Below are 13,490 nucleotides of genomic sequence, written 5' to 3'. Positions count from 1 at the left end.
CTCTCCCTCCCAACGCCCTCCGCTAAAGCTCTGTCTGCTTTGTTCAGCACACATCCCGGAAGCAGTGTATTTCAGAGGTCAGATAACGGGATTTTGGCAGCTGTGCTGCCTGTGATCAGATAACAGCAGATGCAGTTTCCCACCTATTGTTGCCGGCGTTGCCATTGGATGCTTGGCCGCGGTTGAGAAAAGCCAGAGCTGACTTTTGTTCCTCGCTCAGCTGAATACTGCCAGATGTGTCACACATGAGTATATCTCGAATCAGCTGAATCTGTTGTTCCTACAGACCGAAGCACAGTAAAACACCACACTAGCCAGGAAAGAAAACTTCACCTCAAATTTATGGGACAGGCAGAAGACATTAAAATACAACATTATGCAAATGGGACTTCAGGAAGGCATAACAACAGAATATTAATTCACATCAAACCGAGACTGTGGCTAGTTTCTGATGAGTAAAATCAACTCCAAATAGTGGGGTCTCTGCTATAACACTTCTAGATCAAACTGGTAATCCAAGGAGACTGATATAGAATGAGAGTTCTAAAATAGATTTCACATAGCAAAAATGCTTCAAGTGTCATTTTTATCAGAACAATTATTGGCTTCTTTTCTGGACCGAAGCAGTCACGTTTTTCTAAATGATTGAACAAAATGCATTAAGAGATACAAGGCTGTAATGCAGACGGTTTGGGCTTACTGAGGCATCTACCACTGAGCTAAGATGGATTAATCCTCTGCAGTAAAGCTCTCTACTGCACCATGACCCATCCTGACACATCAAAATAACAGTGCTGTGTGCCAGTCACATGCTCGACTCTCTGACTACATCTAGCCCTTTGTCCCAAGCTAGAGAGCGGTAATGAAGAATCAGAATTGCCTTGCCTGCATCAAAGACAGAGGTCAATCCCACCAACTCATAGAAGGAGGACACTACCCTTGGCATTTATAATAAACAATATAGGCTAGGCATGGTGGCATATACCACTAAGTCCAGTATTCTGGAAGCAGAGGCAGGAGGATCACCCCTAAGTTTGAGACCATCAGTGATTATATAGTAGAATCTTGTGACTGACAGACTGACACACACATACACACCTCTGCAAAAGAGCAAATAAATTGTGTTTGATAAGAATTCTAGAAGTTTGTTATTAATCTCCCTTATTTTAATTCTTAAAAAAAAAAAAAGAAAAGAAGTGCTGGAGTCCAGGACCTTGTACATTCTAGGCAAGCATTTTACCAACTGCACTACATCCTTAGCTGCTTTGTTTGAAATCTTTAAATTCTTATTTGAAATCTGTCTAGTGAAAAACGGTTTCAAGTCTAAAGGAGAAAATAAAATTTAAGTTAAAGCTAAAAAATAGAGGCCACAGGCTTCAATCTTATCTCAATCACAGGCAAAATGTCAAAGAATTCCTTATGCAGACAGAGAAACATTATCAATGCCTCCCTACCCCTTCACCAATCTAAGGTGCAAACCAATACACACCAGCTTCGCACACTCAGCCTCAGCCCGCTGTCTCCGTTTGATCTCTACGTCCACTTGATTTCGTGCGTGCTTCAGCTTAACGTCCAGAGCTCTCTGCCCAGTCTCTGCTTTCAACAACAGATCTTTGAATTTTTCCAGCTCCTGGTTGGTTCTTTGATACTTTTTCCGGAAATCCTCGAAGTCCTTCGCAACGTGCATGAATTCAACTAAAGACAGGTAACAACTTCAATAATCCAAGTAGCAAAAGTACAGCTGTTCAAATAACTAGGTTCTATAGTTAGCTTCACCCCAAATATCAAGTCTTGCTGATCAAACATAGCTGAAAATGACCAGGAACAAACCCTGTTTTGTCACTCTGAACAAAAGCTTAGCGGGAAGCAATTCCTGATTTACTAGGCGTAGCCAGGCCATCTACTATGGAGAACGCAGTCCCACGCACTAGTCACCTGGCTCCAGATGTCACCAACACCTAAAGCTCCTGAACAGAAGGCAATCAAAGAGGGACACCTTTGGGGCAGCTGTCACACACCAGGACAGCCACATGAAACAAAAACAGCCTCCTTTATAGTCACACAAGGCTGAACCAAAGTTAAACAGCAAATTCAGGTATAACTGCTACAATATGTCCTAGTTGGTGTAGATTAATATCATAGATATCTAAGGCCTGTAATTCCATTCAGTGACAATTATTCAAATGTTGATTAGAAAGTAAAGAGCCAGTTGCTTTTGCTGTTTAAAAATGCCCTGAAGGATAAGTAAACACTCCAGTGTAAAAGCAGAAATGATCACACTAGCTCTTGGAATGGGGACTCTGTTGAAATGTTTACAAACACAACAGAACCCCTCCTAAGCAGCATGAAGCAGCTCAAAGGAAGTCAGCCCTGGCGGCACGCATCTTATCCCCTGCTTTGGTGAAGACTTCCCTGCAGTGCATGACTGTCTACAGTTCCCAAGTTAACCTCAACCTATCTCTAAGCATCTCTATCAACATCACATAGGATGAAACTAAGCCACATTTATGTAAAGCTAGATTTATGCGAAGTAAGGTACTGAGGGTATTTTTGCTATACAAATTTACCATGAATAGAAATACACAACATACAAGCAATTTTCATGTGACTAAACCTTCAACTTAGTATACCAATTCAATCAAAAGAAATGGAGCCAGGCCCGTGGTGCTGCATGCCTTTAATCAGAGCACTTGGGAGGCAAAGATAGTTGGATCTTTGTGAGTTTAAGGCCAGCTTAGTCTCCAGAGTAAGTTCCAGGACAGCCAGGGCTACCTAAAGAAACCCTATCTCAAAGAGAAAGAGAGAGTGAGAGAGATTGAGTCATAAGGGGACTTATATTAGCAGCAGACCAATTTTAGCAAAACAGAATAGTATGAAAGTTATCTTAGGCAAAGTAAATATCAAGTATCAAAAATTAGAGTTGGAGAGAGGGCTCAAGGGTTAGGAGCACTGGCTGTTCTTCCTGTAGACCAGTTCAATTCCCAGCACCTATTCAGCAGCTCACAACCGTCTGTAACTCCAGTTACAGGGGCTCCAACACACTCACAGAGACATAAGATGCAGGCAGAACACCAATGCACATAAAATTTTAATTTTTTTTTTTTTTTGAAAAAAAAAATCAAAAATTAAACAAAGATGTGGTAGTGCACACCTTTAGTCCCAGCACTTGGGGACTAAAGGTAGAGGCAGAAAGATCTCTGTAATTTTGAGGCCAGCCTGGTCTACATAGTGAGTTCCAGGGCCAACAGAACTTGGAGGGCTGCAGCAGGAAGAACAAAGCTTTAAGCTAGCCTGGGCTACTTAGTGAGCTAGAGGCCAGCCTGTCTGGAAGCATCAAGAACAGAGGTGCGTGAGGTGGCTTTATGCTTGTAGTCAGGAGGCTGAGGCAAAAGGATTTCTGTGACTCCAACTGAGACCAATCCTCTTAAAAAAGGAAAATAAAAAACCAACATGCTTGGAAATCCAGATTTTTCCCAGTTCATGAAATAAATGTGCGCACTCGCACACACACTCATGCACAGGATTTTTTTAAAGTAACTATAGAATAAATTTTAATAGCCTTTTGAAATGAGTGCTCAGTAAGCTTTGGCCATGAGTAGCCATCATTTCCTTTCTAGGCAACCTGAAAAAACACTAACTTCCACACCCCAATACACTTTAGCATTATAACAAACCAAAGCTGAGTGTGGTGGTTTCCTTTTTATTCCATCTCCTCCGTGCTCCCTCCCCATCCTCCACAGACCAGCTCAGAATGACTTACTGCTTTCATTTCCTTCACTGATAATCTCCAACCGGCGTACAAGCTGCTCAAACAGAGTCCACAAATTCACCATTGTAGAATCCATCTTTCTGCCAAGAAATCAAATATACATTAGGGAAGCTGCCTTCTCCCCCTTGCAAAAGATTCAATACCAATCTAGTAAACCCATCGGTGACCAACGCCTACACTCTCCTACTCCAAACCACCATTACAAGAATCTCAAGCCAACAATTTTGTGTGATCTTAATTTATATTAAAAGGTTATTTTTTGTTTTGTTTCTTTTTTTTTTTTTTTTTGCTTTTCTTGCTCAATCTTTGGTTGATTTAAGAGATCTGCCTGCATGGGGATTAAAGGCGTGTAGCATCACACCAGGCTGACTGTTTATTTTTTGAGACAAGGTCTTAACACATTGCTTCAGGTGGCCTTAAACTTCCTGCCTTGGCCTTCCAAATGCTGGGATTACAAGAATGTGCCAGACCAAAGCTGCAATAAGATTCACTTATGGAGCCAGGCTGTAGTGGCTGGCACCTTTAATCCCAGCACTTGGAAAGCAGAGGCAGGTCAGCCTGGTCTACAAAGTAAGTCCAGACAAGGCTACACAGAGAAACCCTGTATCAAAAAACAAACAAACAAACAAACAAACAAAAGATTTGCTTGTGAACTAGAAAACCACTGGAAGGCCCTGATGACACACACCTCCCTGCCTACGCCAATCCCACTTCTTACAACAGCGATAACTCCTTTCAGTAAGAATGAACACGCCAGAGGGTTAGAGACAACAGCACAAACGTGGTTCTTCAAACCTAACCACATTGTTTTTGCTACTTTAATCTTTCTGACTTTAAAAACCTATACCGTAACTTGTGTATTTTTAATTTTACTTCTGGCTAACATCCTGTCACAACTGTCTCTTAAAAGGCAGGGCATGGTCAGCACATTTCCCACCAGTGGCACAGGTGACACCACAGTGGTGAAGTGGGGAAACTGCCAGCTCAGCAGCACAAGAATTATTCTGTAGTGCGGGGTTCTCCTGGACTGAACGCAGGACTGTGTCTAATAAATTTATACCAAGTATAGGCGGCGGATCACGTCCTCCCACTCTGGCAGCAGAGACAATGCACCACCTTCACAGGACAAGGGCAAAGGGAAAACCATTTGCTAGTGCGCTCTGTACCGGGAATTTCAGGCTCTGTGTTTTCCCCCAAAGACCACCTAATATTGCATTAAAAACTCAGGCCTTCCAGGCAGCTCTGTTTCACACAGACTTCAACCAGGAATGGGTTAGGAAAATAAGGTTTTCACTGAGAAGTCAAGAAAGACATTTACTAGATGTGACAAAAAATATTAAGAAGATGGTCAGATTTCACTTAAAAATAAAATATTCTTAGAAACACATTAGAGGATGCTCATGCTCTTCTCACCCCTGATGCTCTGTCTAGGCCGTTATTTTGTCTCTAAACAACAGCTTCAAAACTTTATTTTGAATTTTTAGTAATTTTGTAAATGTTTTTAAGATTGTACCACAAGCTATGACACTAAAAAAATAGAAAAAGGAAAAGAAGAAACAAACAAGCCAAACCCCACAAAGAACAAAGGAATTATGAGCATAAAACTATTCTCTATTAAACACTACAGAAATGTTCATTTGTACTCATGCAGCAACTGCTATGATAATAAATAAAATAAAATAAAGTAAAATAAAATAAATTCTATCAGTCTCCAGATTGTCTGCAGCACAACCTGAATAGGGCTGGAAACCATGCTCTGCAAACGTCAGTGTGTCTGGTTGCAAGCAACTGGCCATGGCAAGCTGCTAAGCAACCAAACTAGCTGACTTATCACAAACATCTTCCTCCACAGTAGAACAAAGTAGACTGCCATCAAGGCCAACAGGAAGATATGCGGAGAGGTGCGTGGACTTAGCAAAACCCAGACAGGTGCTGCAGAACAGAACAGGTTCAATTCAAATGATGACTTCCTCTGGCTCCAGTAAAAATGGAGGCTACTAGTCAGCAGCTAATAGGGATACTGATCTACCTCAACGTCATAAGTGAAGCCTGCTTCTTCTACCTCAACATCAGAAGTGCATCCAGCAATTCAGAACAAAAAACTTCTGCTACAGGACTCAGACAAGCAGTTTCTGCGGCAACTCTGGTGAAGATGGGGGAGGGGCTTTTCTTGATTTTGAAACCTGTCCTGGAACCCAGGATCTTCGCGCTTGCCTCTAGAATTAAAGGTGTACGACACCACAGCAGGCAAAAGCAGTATTTTCAAGCAAGTGTGGCACTTTGTGCTGCCAGCAGGAGGGCCACAAGCGGTCAGGGGGCTACGTGGCAAGGCCTTGTCTCAAGATCCAACCACTAAAAATGCAGTATAGACTGACACTAGGACCAACCTGACCCCTCTATGATTTGTCTGCACCGCTCCAAAGTGAACTGCCTTGCAGCATGACTAGGATGTTAGGGGACTAGCGTGCCCTTGAAAAAGAACCTGAAAGAACTAGGTGGTCCTATTGCTCTTCGGCCACATGAGGCCACAAAAAGGCATCATTATGGAAACAAAAGAAATCCTTCCCAAGCAATCTTAAATCTTGGACTTTCTAAACTCTAAGAAATAGTGCCTATGGGGAGGTGAGAGAGAGCGCACCATCATCCATGATGTACTTGCTGCACAAGCATGAGGACCCGGGTCTGCCCCAGCACCCAGAGCTCAGATAAGAACCCTCCACACAAGTTTAACAATCCAGGTCAATCCCATAGACAGAAGGATGACTCCCAGAAGTTACCCTCTGACCAACACATGCATGCCATGTCAGCCGTCACGTGCACACTGCCTACAACACACACACTGTAAAAGAGAAATAAATTCTAAGCTGAGCAGATGATGTGCACTTATAATCTTAGCACTGGGGAAGCAATTAGAAGGATCCTTAGCGATCACCTCAGGTCTCAATGAGACCTTGTCTCAAAATCATGACATGGTGATGCCTTTCACTCCACTGTTTAATCCCAGCACTGGGGAGGCAGAGGCAGTCAGGCCTCTGTGAGTTAAGGCCAGCCTGGGATACAGAGTAAGACTGTCTCAAACACAGCTAAAAGGCACACAGCTCCCCAGGAACACCACTGGAGGCTGGCCTGGTCCCAGTTTAAGGTATTTTGTTACAGTAGTAGGAACAGAATCCTCCCCCTTTCTCAAGCTTCTTAGTTCATCATTACTCTGGTTTGTGTGTGTACTCCAAAGAGTAAGGGTTAGAAGTTGGTTTGCTGTGGCTTTGTTGTGCTATTTTGTTTTGAGGAAAGGGCTGTTATGAAACAATTAAAGCCATGACACGCCTACATTTGCCTCCCAACTGCTAAGATTAAAAGGTATGAGCCCCTCTGCCCAGCTGAAGAAAACCACAATTTCTTAAAAACAAACTTATTCCAAAAGCACAGGCTGTGCATGAGCCCCTGTACCACAGCAGCCGCTGTACAGAGTCACACTAGCCTCTATGTCTATGGACCTGAAAGATGGTTATTTTAAATCCTAATGCTCTGTTGTATGCAGAGAGGCATCTTTTCTGTCAGTGCTTCATGGTTTTACCAGCAGACCAGGTCTCCTTCCCAGTGCCAAGCATTATCTAAATTAAACCCCAAATTCTCTGAATTTATCAAACTACTCTGCTCTAGCCACTGCCCTGATAGTGCACCAGTTTTTCTCTCTACCGCTAGTCTCGCTAATTAAAGTGCTTGGATACTCTAAATGCTGAACTTGTCTATTAGTCTTCCCTTCCCCTTCATATATATATATATATATATCAACTATCCTATTGACCCCCAGTTTTTTGTTATTGTTTTTTTGAGACAGAGTCTCACTATGTAGCCTATGCTAGCCTGGAACTTGCTTTGACTGCCTCTGCCTCCTAAGGGCTGAGACTAGAGGTGTGCACCACGAGGCCTGGCTCTGACTCCCAATTTTTATCTCCCTATTTTCTTTATCCTGCTAGCCATTCAGTTCCAAATTTCAGAAATATCTTTGATTTCCCTTCTCTGCAAGAATAACCAACAACTGTGGACTTTTCTCATATATGTATTAGAGTCTCCTCATCCCATGCAGTTGTTACTGCTCAATCCAACTGACTTTCTGCCTTACCTGTCTTTCCTGCCTCCACTGTCCCCAACCCATCCCCTGCTACTCTTTTTTTTTTCTCCCTGCTACTCTTATCTGTTGCTATTCAGACAAGTCAAATGCCCTTCACTCTAATTTAACATTGCTAAATTTGAGGGCAGGAATCTTGCATCTGATACTGTGGTGTTAAATACAAACTCAGTATTTAACACAATGGCTAGACACAAATAGATGCACAAACAATACTTCTGTCATGCCACCTTGATATCATGATGTAATATAGAGGACAGCCTACAAGACCTAGACCTTATGCATGCAGATGGGTTTACCTTTTAAGGAACTGCTAAGACTGACTATAGATGGTCATAGAATTTTCACAGAAAATTCAAAATATAGATGAAATTATATAATACATAATCTGAACCTTATCAAAAATACAGCTTAATAAACATGAAGTTGGTCTTTGTGGTTTTTTTGGGTCTGAAAGCTGTTAATTAGATTCTGGAAGAGTGATTCTCAACTCTAGTAATTTTCCCTAAGTAGTCTAGACTGTCTTCACATGAGACACCATGAAATTCAGAAGCCTGGGCCATTTTTTAAATAGTGCTACATAATATTTAATATATGCCTTTGCTGTGAATTGAGTACTAAACCTGACATTTCACATTTTTCTTCATGTGAATCTAATTAGCTAAGCTGCCATTTTACAACTTAAAGAATCAGAAACCTGAGATGACTAAATGCTGAGCATACAATGAAATGCATGTGTCTATTTTCTTTCCACCCTAACACACTAAAATGTCATAAAAATATCCACTCTATATGCTGCAGATTTTCTCAGACACCTGCAAACCATAAGAGCCACACAAAGCAGAGCCATGTGTGTCTGTGTGTGAACATAGATGTCAGCTAGAATCCAGACCTCCCCCCAAAAAAACACTGCAGACTTCTGACCTGTCAAACAAGCTGTTCTTGATGAGGCTCTTGCTTCTGAGGAAAGCTCATTTTCCCTCTCTCATATAGGTTTACATAGGAGAATCAAAACATAATGCCTGTAAAATATATTCCTCTTTATATGCTGGGGATTTGTATATTTTTACAGAGTATATTTGTATATTCTACAGAAGTGACTCTCAGGAATTATTTACAGGTGACAAAAATACCTCTGCATCAACACTAACTCTCACTATCTCAGCCAAATTGAACCCCGAGAGCAAGACCATCCTTTTCAGTGTCAATTGGGAATGGCTTTAATTTTCCTGCTGGGCCACATTTTCATTCTGTCTATTTCCTCCCTCTTTATTATCTAGCTTCATGGCTAGGCGAAGCACTAGTGTAATAGGAACAGCCGTGCTGTACAGCGCTGCTCTCGGCTGTAAAGCAGCTGTCACTTCCCACGGCAGAGGCTGCTGCCTTTTGAGAACGCTGCAGCGGCCCCTGTGTGGCACAAGGAAATCAGTTTATAGAGCGTTTTAAAGAGAAAGGTGGCCAAACCTCCACTGTTATTGATGGGGAGCCCAGAGGTGGAGAAGTCACTGTGTTACATTCCCAATCTGTGAGTATCCCTAAGGGAGCAATTTGGAGACACCAGGAAAAAGAGCCTCAGCTTGCTATGATTGCTTTGAGCCTCCAATTTAATTTCAATCACCCAGCAAAGAGACAGACAGTCCTTCAGAACAACAGACTATTACAGATCTTACTGCAGGGTATCCTGGGAAAAGCATCTATCTATACTCGTCCTACAAACAACATTATTAAGAAAACTATATATCAGGTTTTTTAGATGCATCAAGAGTGTTATATAGCGTAAGACAAAGCAATAACAGATTGCTTGATTTTTTTTTCCAGCAAAGTGTTTTAATGAAAAACATTACTATACGGATTGCTGTTCTAGAGATTCCTAAGAAATTAACAATGTAGGTTTCCTGCTGCTAAGGAAAAACTCTCCAAAGACAAGCTCAACACTAGGATGCTTTCACTCAAAAGCACTCGAGAACAACTCATGTCCTTAAATGTCCAGCTTCCACTCAGTATCAAAGGCCCCATCCAAGTGGTAGAAGAAACTCCAGCATGAGACCGAATGTTCCCAAGAGCAAACCAACTGCAGAAAGAGTGACCAGGATGCCCTCAGCTCAGTGAAGACCAAAGCAAGGGGAGAGAAAACTGGACTATGACATTTTAAGCTCAGCACACTGGCGTTCTGTTTCCTGCTAGGCCTTCCGGAGCTTCTTTAATGGTACTGAAGCCTTTTCCTAATGATTCCAATCAACTCAGGCAGACATGAAATGTCACACTGTCTCACAATGTGAATATATGTTGGGGGAGGAGGGTAACACCACCAGCCTTTAACTGGTGAAAGAAAAACCTCATCACTCTAAGCCACACCCTTTGCCCATCATACTCCAGCAGAGCTCCACTGCAGGGCACATCCATTATTTATTTATTTATTTATCATTGTTTCCATTAAGCAAGAACTACAGAGCTGATGGGCTACTACTGGTCTAACCATTCACTTTGGATTTAGGTAACTTGGTTTTTCAGTTATCCTCTGCCTGCAGTCTCTGGCATGATCTGTCATGCCATCCCGTCCAGTATCTCTCTGGCCCGCCCCAGGAATCTTCACTTCTCAGTTTCTACTAACCACCCTTTTTAAATTGCAGCCTTTTCTGAAACACCTGGTTTCTTTTGCTCCAGGTCACTTGTCTCTGCCTAATATATTTCCTTAGTTTACTGTCTGGAGAGCAGATTCTGTCTGTCATATTGGTTGCAGAGACACTGTTGTCTAGAACACTGCCCAGTGCCTGGTAGGTGACCTCACACACTAACTGAATGGGTAAGCCTCTTCATAACCAGTATTCTTCTTCAGGTCTTCAAGGACAGTCCTTGGAACAGGTTTTAAATTAATGTATCATGGTATAAAAGCCTTATATGTTTTCTGATAAATACTGCCAAAATATTTTCTTAAACAACTGTAGTAACTGAATATGGTGGCATGTGCCTCTGTAAGCTCAGCTACTCTGGCTCCTGAGGCAGGGCAATCCTCATCTGGCTAGCCAACAAGACTTTGCCAACAAGACTTTCCCAGGGGACGAAAAAGCCAATGTTAGGAATTCTACTTAAAGAAGCCTGTAGTTGTGCTGGCCTGTAGCTTAGCTGAGACTGAGAAGCCCCTGGCTGCTGTCCTCAACACAGCAAATCCTGAGAATGGTGGACCACACTTGCGATCTCCAAATTATCCTGTAATGCCTGTGCTCCAGCACTCCGGAGAGAGGAGAATCAGAAGTCCAAGGTTAGCCTTGGCCACAAGAGGCCGAGCTGGGCTACATTAAGACACCGTCACACACACTCACAGTGTGCAGTTTAGGAGTGATAGAACTTGAAAAACTAATCGGTGACTCCAATAATCCTCCAGTCCACTACTGGGAGTATTACAGTGTGTCTCTCCCTCTCTTTCTTTTTTCAGGCACAAAAACAAAAGCTCTCATCCCAAGGGAAATGAGTGTTCCTTCTTGAGCCAAATATAAGTGACCCTGGCCCTGGAATATGAATCCAGGTTACCCAAATACCATGTTCTGATATAATCAGTCTCATTAAGTTTTATAGTTAAGAACAAAAGAAAGCCACAAGTCAAGGAACTCTTAAAAACGCTCTGGTGTAACTTCACGCAGGTTTCTGATGTTCCCAGAGAACAGTGTTAGCATTTCTGGTGGTGGAATCTGTTATTATATATTAATATATCCCAAGGGGTTTCACGTGCTAGCCACAGGACGGTAGGTCAGTGACAGAGTTAGGCGACAAATTACTATTAAAAGGAGGACTACAAATCACACGAGGTGGGCTCCGAATCTGCAACATTCCAACTCTCCACACTGAAGACCGTTCTAATTAGCCTTGTGGGAGAGACAGCCTGGAAGGCGGAGGCCGCCCAGGTTCCTCAGACACCTGACTTCTCCCTCAGAGAGGCCGGTTCCTCACAGAAGCGTAGGAGGGGGCTCTCTCCCAGCCGCTCCCGCGCTCGGCGCTGAGGTTGGCGAAGACCACCGTGGGGGCGCCACACCCGCCCCCGCCCGGCCACGCTTCAAAGGACGCCCCTGACTTTGGACGGAACGCCACGCCGAGAGCAGCCCCCTCCCGCCGCCGCTCGCGGCCCTCCCACCGGCTTACCGAGGCTCCCGGCCCCGCGCACACGCAGCCGGGTTCGGCCCGCGGCGCTCACTCCGCAGCCGACGCGCCACAGGACGGCTGCTGTCCACCAGCTGCGCGCTTCACTAACGGCAGTGAGCAACCGCGCCGCCAGATCCGGTTCAAAATCGCGCACCAGCCAATCACAGAGGACCTCGTCCTGGCTACCGCGCACGCGCCTGGGCCAGGGGGCGGGCGCAAATGCAAAGTGAACATGCGCATTACGATCGGGAGACGCCGAAAGGCGGCCATTTTGACTAAGGTCACAGTTTGGATGGGGGCGTTGTGGGGCGTACTGGGTGTTTTGTGGTCCGTGTAGGACCCCCTCCCCCGCCTCCGGCTCCCTTTCCTGCAATTATTCTAATGACCTGTTGACTAATTGCGTATTATTATTGCCTCCCTGTTTCCCCAGGCAGGCAAATAGGGCTCTTGGAAATTAATAACTGAATAGTTTCGGGTCTCACTGTAGAATAGGAAGAATTCCAAAAGGAGACAGAGCAGCAATCATTATAACCATATTTACTGAGCTATAATTATCCCTTCATTCATTCACGCATTCATTCAGACTTTTATTTGATGCACAGTAAGCATGCCAACTTCATAGCAAGCGCTGTGCTAGGAACCAGAAAAAATATAGATCATATGGTCTCCGCTTTCCAGTAGCTGTGAATGGGGAGACAGCGCAAGGAAACAAACAGAAATACAAAATGAAGTGTTATAATTCCGCTTAATAAATGTCACTTAAAATTTGGCATTGTGCTGGTACAGAGGCTTTGAAACTTTTAAAGATCCGGACCCAATATTAGAAATGTGCTCTACACTGCAACCGAGTATCAGTGAACTATTCATCCTTAATCTATCGGTGGACTCTCAATCTTTCTATTCTTTGTTATTTCTCTGTGTGTTGGAGCCACTTCCTGAATTTACTAATCAATGAGGAGTGGCTACCAGCAACTGGACAAAACCCTGGCTAGCTAGAGCATAGTGGAAACAGTGAGCTAGGCACTGTGCTAGCACAAGCCTTTATTCCTAGAACTTCGGAGGCAGAGGCAGGTGGCTCTCTGTAAGTTCAAGGCCAGCCTGGTCTACATACTGGGCTCCAGGCTAGCCCACCTCTAACTACTGAAACCAGCCTGGTCTGCTTCAGTAGTCCAACCACCAAGGAAACTGTACCCTTTTTGAACTCTTTACAACTGTAGTATTTTAAAAGGCACTTCTGTGTGGGTGTGGTGGTACACACCCATAATTCCAGCACTTGGGAAGCGGGGGCTGAGAGATCAAGACAGCCTCTGCTACTTATTGAGCTCCAGACCAGCCTAAAACAAACAAAAGAACTGATCTAACCATGCCTCTTTCCTGCTGAAAACTGTTCATCACTTCTCCTCTCCTCCCTAAAAAAGCCGACGTTTTATTTCATTAGATCATTCAGAGGAATGTCTC

General features: G+C 43.6%; 1 protein-coding gene across 3 annotated transcripts in view; it reads right to left on the bottom strand.

The window, feature by feature from the left end:
• Racgap1 (Rac GTPase activating protein 1) overlaps nt 1–12,175 on the bottom strand; it is a 29,230-nt gene extending 17,055 nt beyond the window's left edge. Inside the window, exons 1-4 of one of the 3 annotated variants that reach the window (XM_021634982.2) lie at nt 12,033–12,175; nt 3,761–3,849; nt 1,490–1,695; nt 144–280 (exon numbers count right to left, since the gene is read on the bottom strand). In XM_021634982.2, coding sequence (XP_021490657.1) covers nt 144–280; nt 1,490–1,695; nt 3,761–3,845 — 428 coding nt within the window. In that variant the 5' untranslated portion in view covers nt 3,846–3,849; nt 12,033–12,175. Of the gene's footprint in view, nt 1–143; nt 281–1,489; nt 1,696–3,760; nt 3,850–12,032 lie in introns of those variants that run through there. The other 2 variants (XM_021634983.2, XM_060388632.1) reach the window with 2 other exon arrangements.
• Nucleotides 12,176–13,490: the final 1,315 nt, after the last annotated feature.

The sequence above is a fragment of the Meriones unguiculatus genome, chromosome 8 (genome assembly GCF_030254825.1).
Source record: "Meriones unguiculatus strain TT.TT164.6M chromosome 8, Bangor_MerUng_6.1, whole genome shotgun sequence".
In the NCBI taxonomy this organism is placed as follows: Eukaryota; Metazoa; Chordata; class Mammalia; order Rodentia; family Muridae; genus Meriones; species Meriones unguiculatus.
This window is presented reverse-complemented; position numbering and strand designations above follow the sequence as displayed.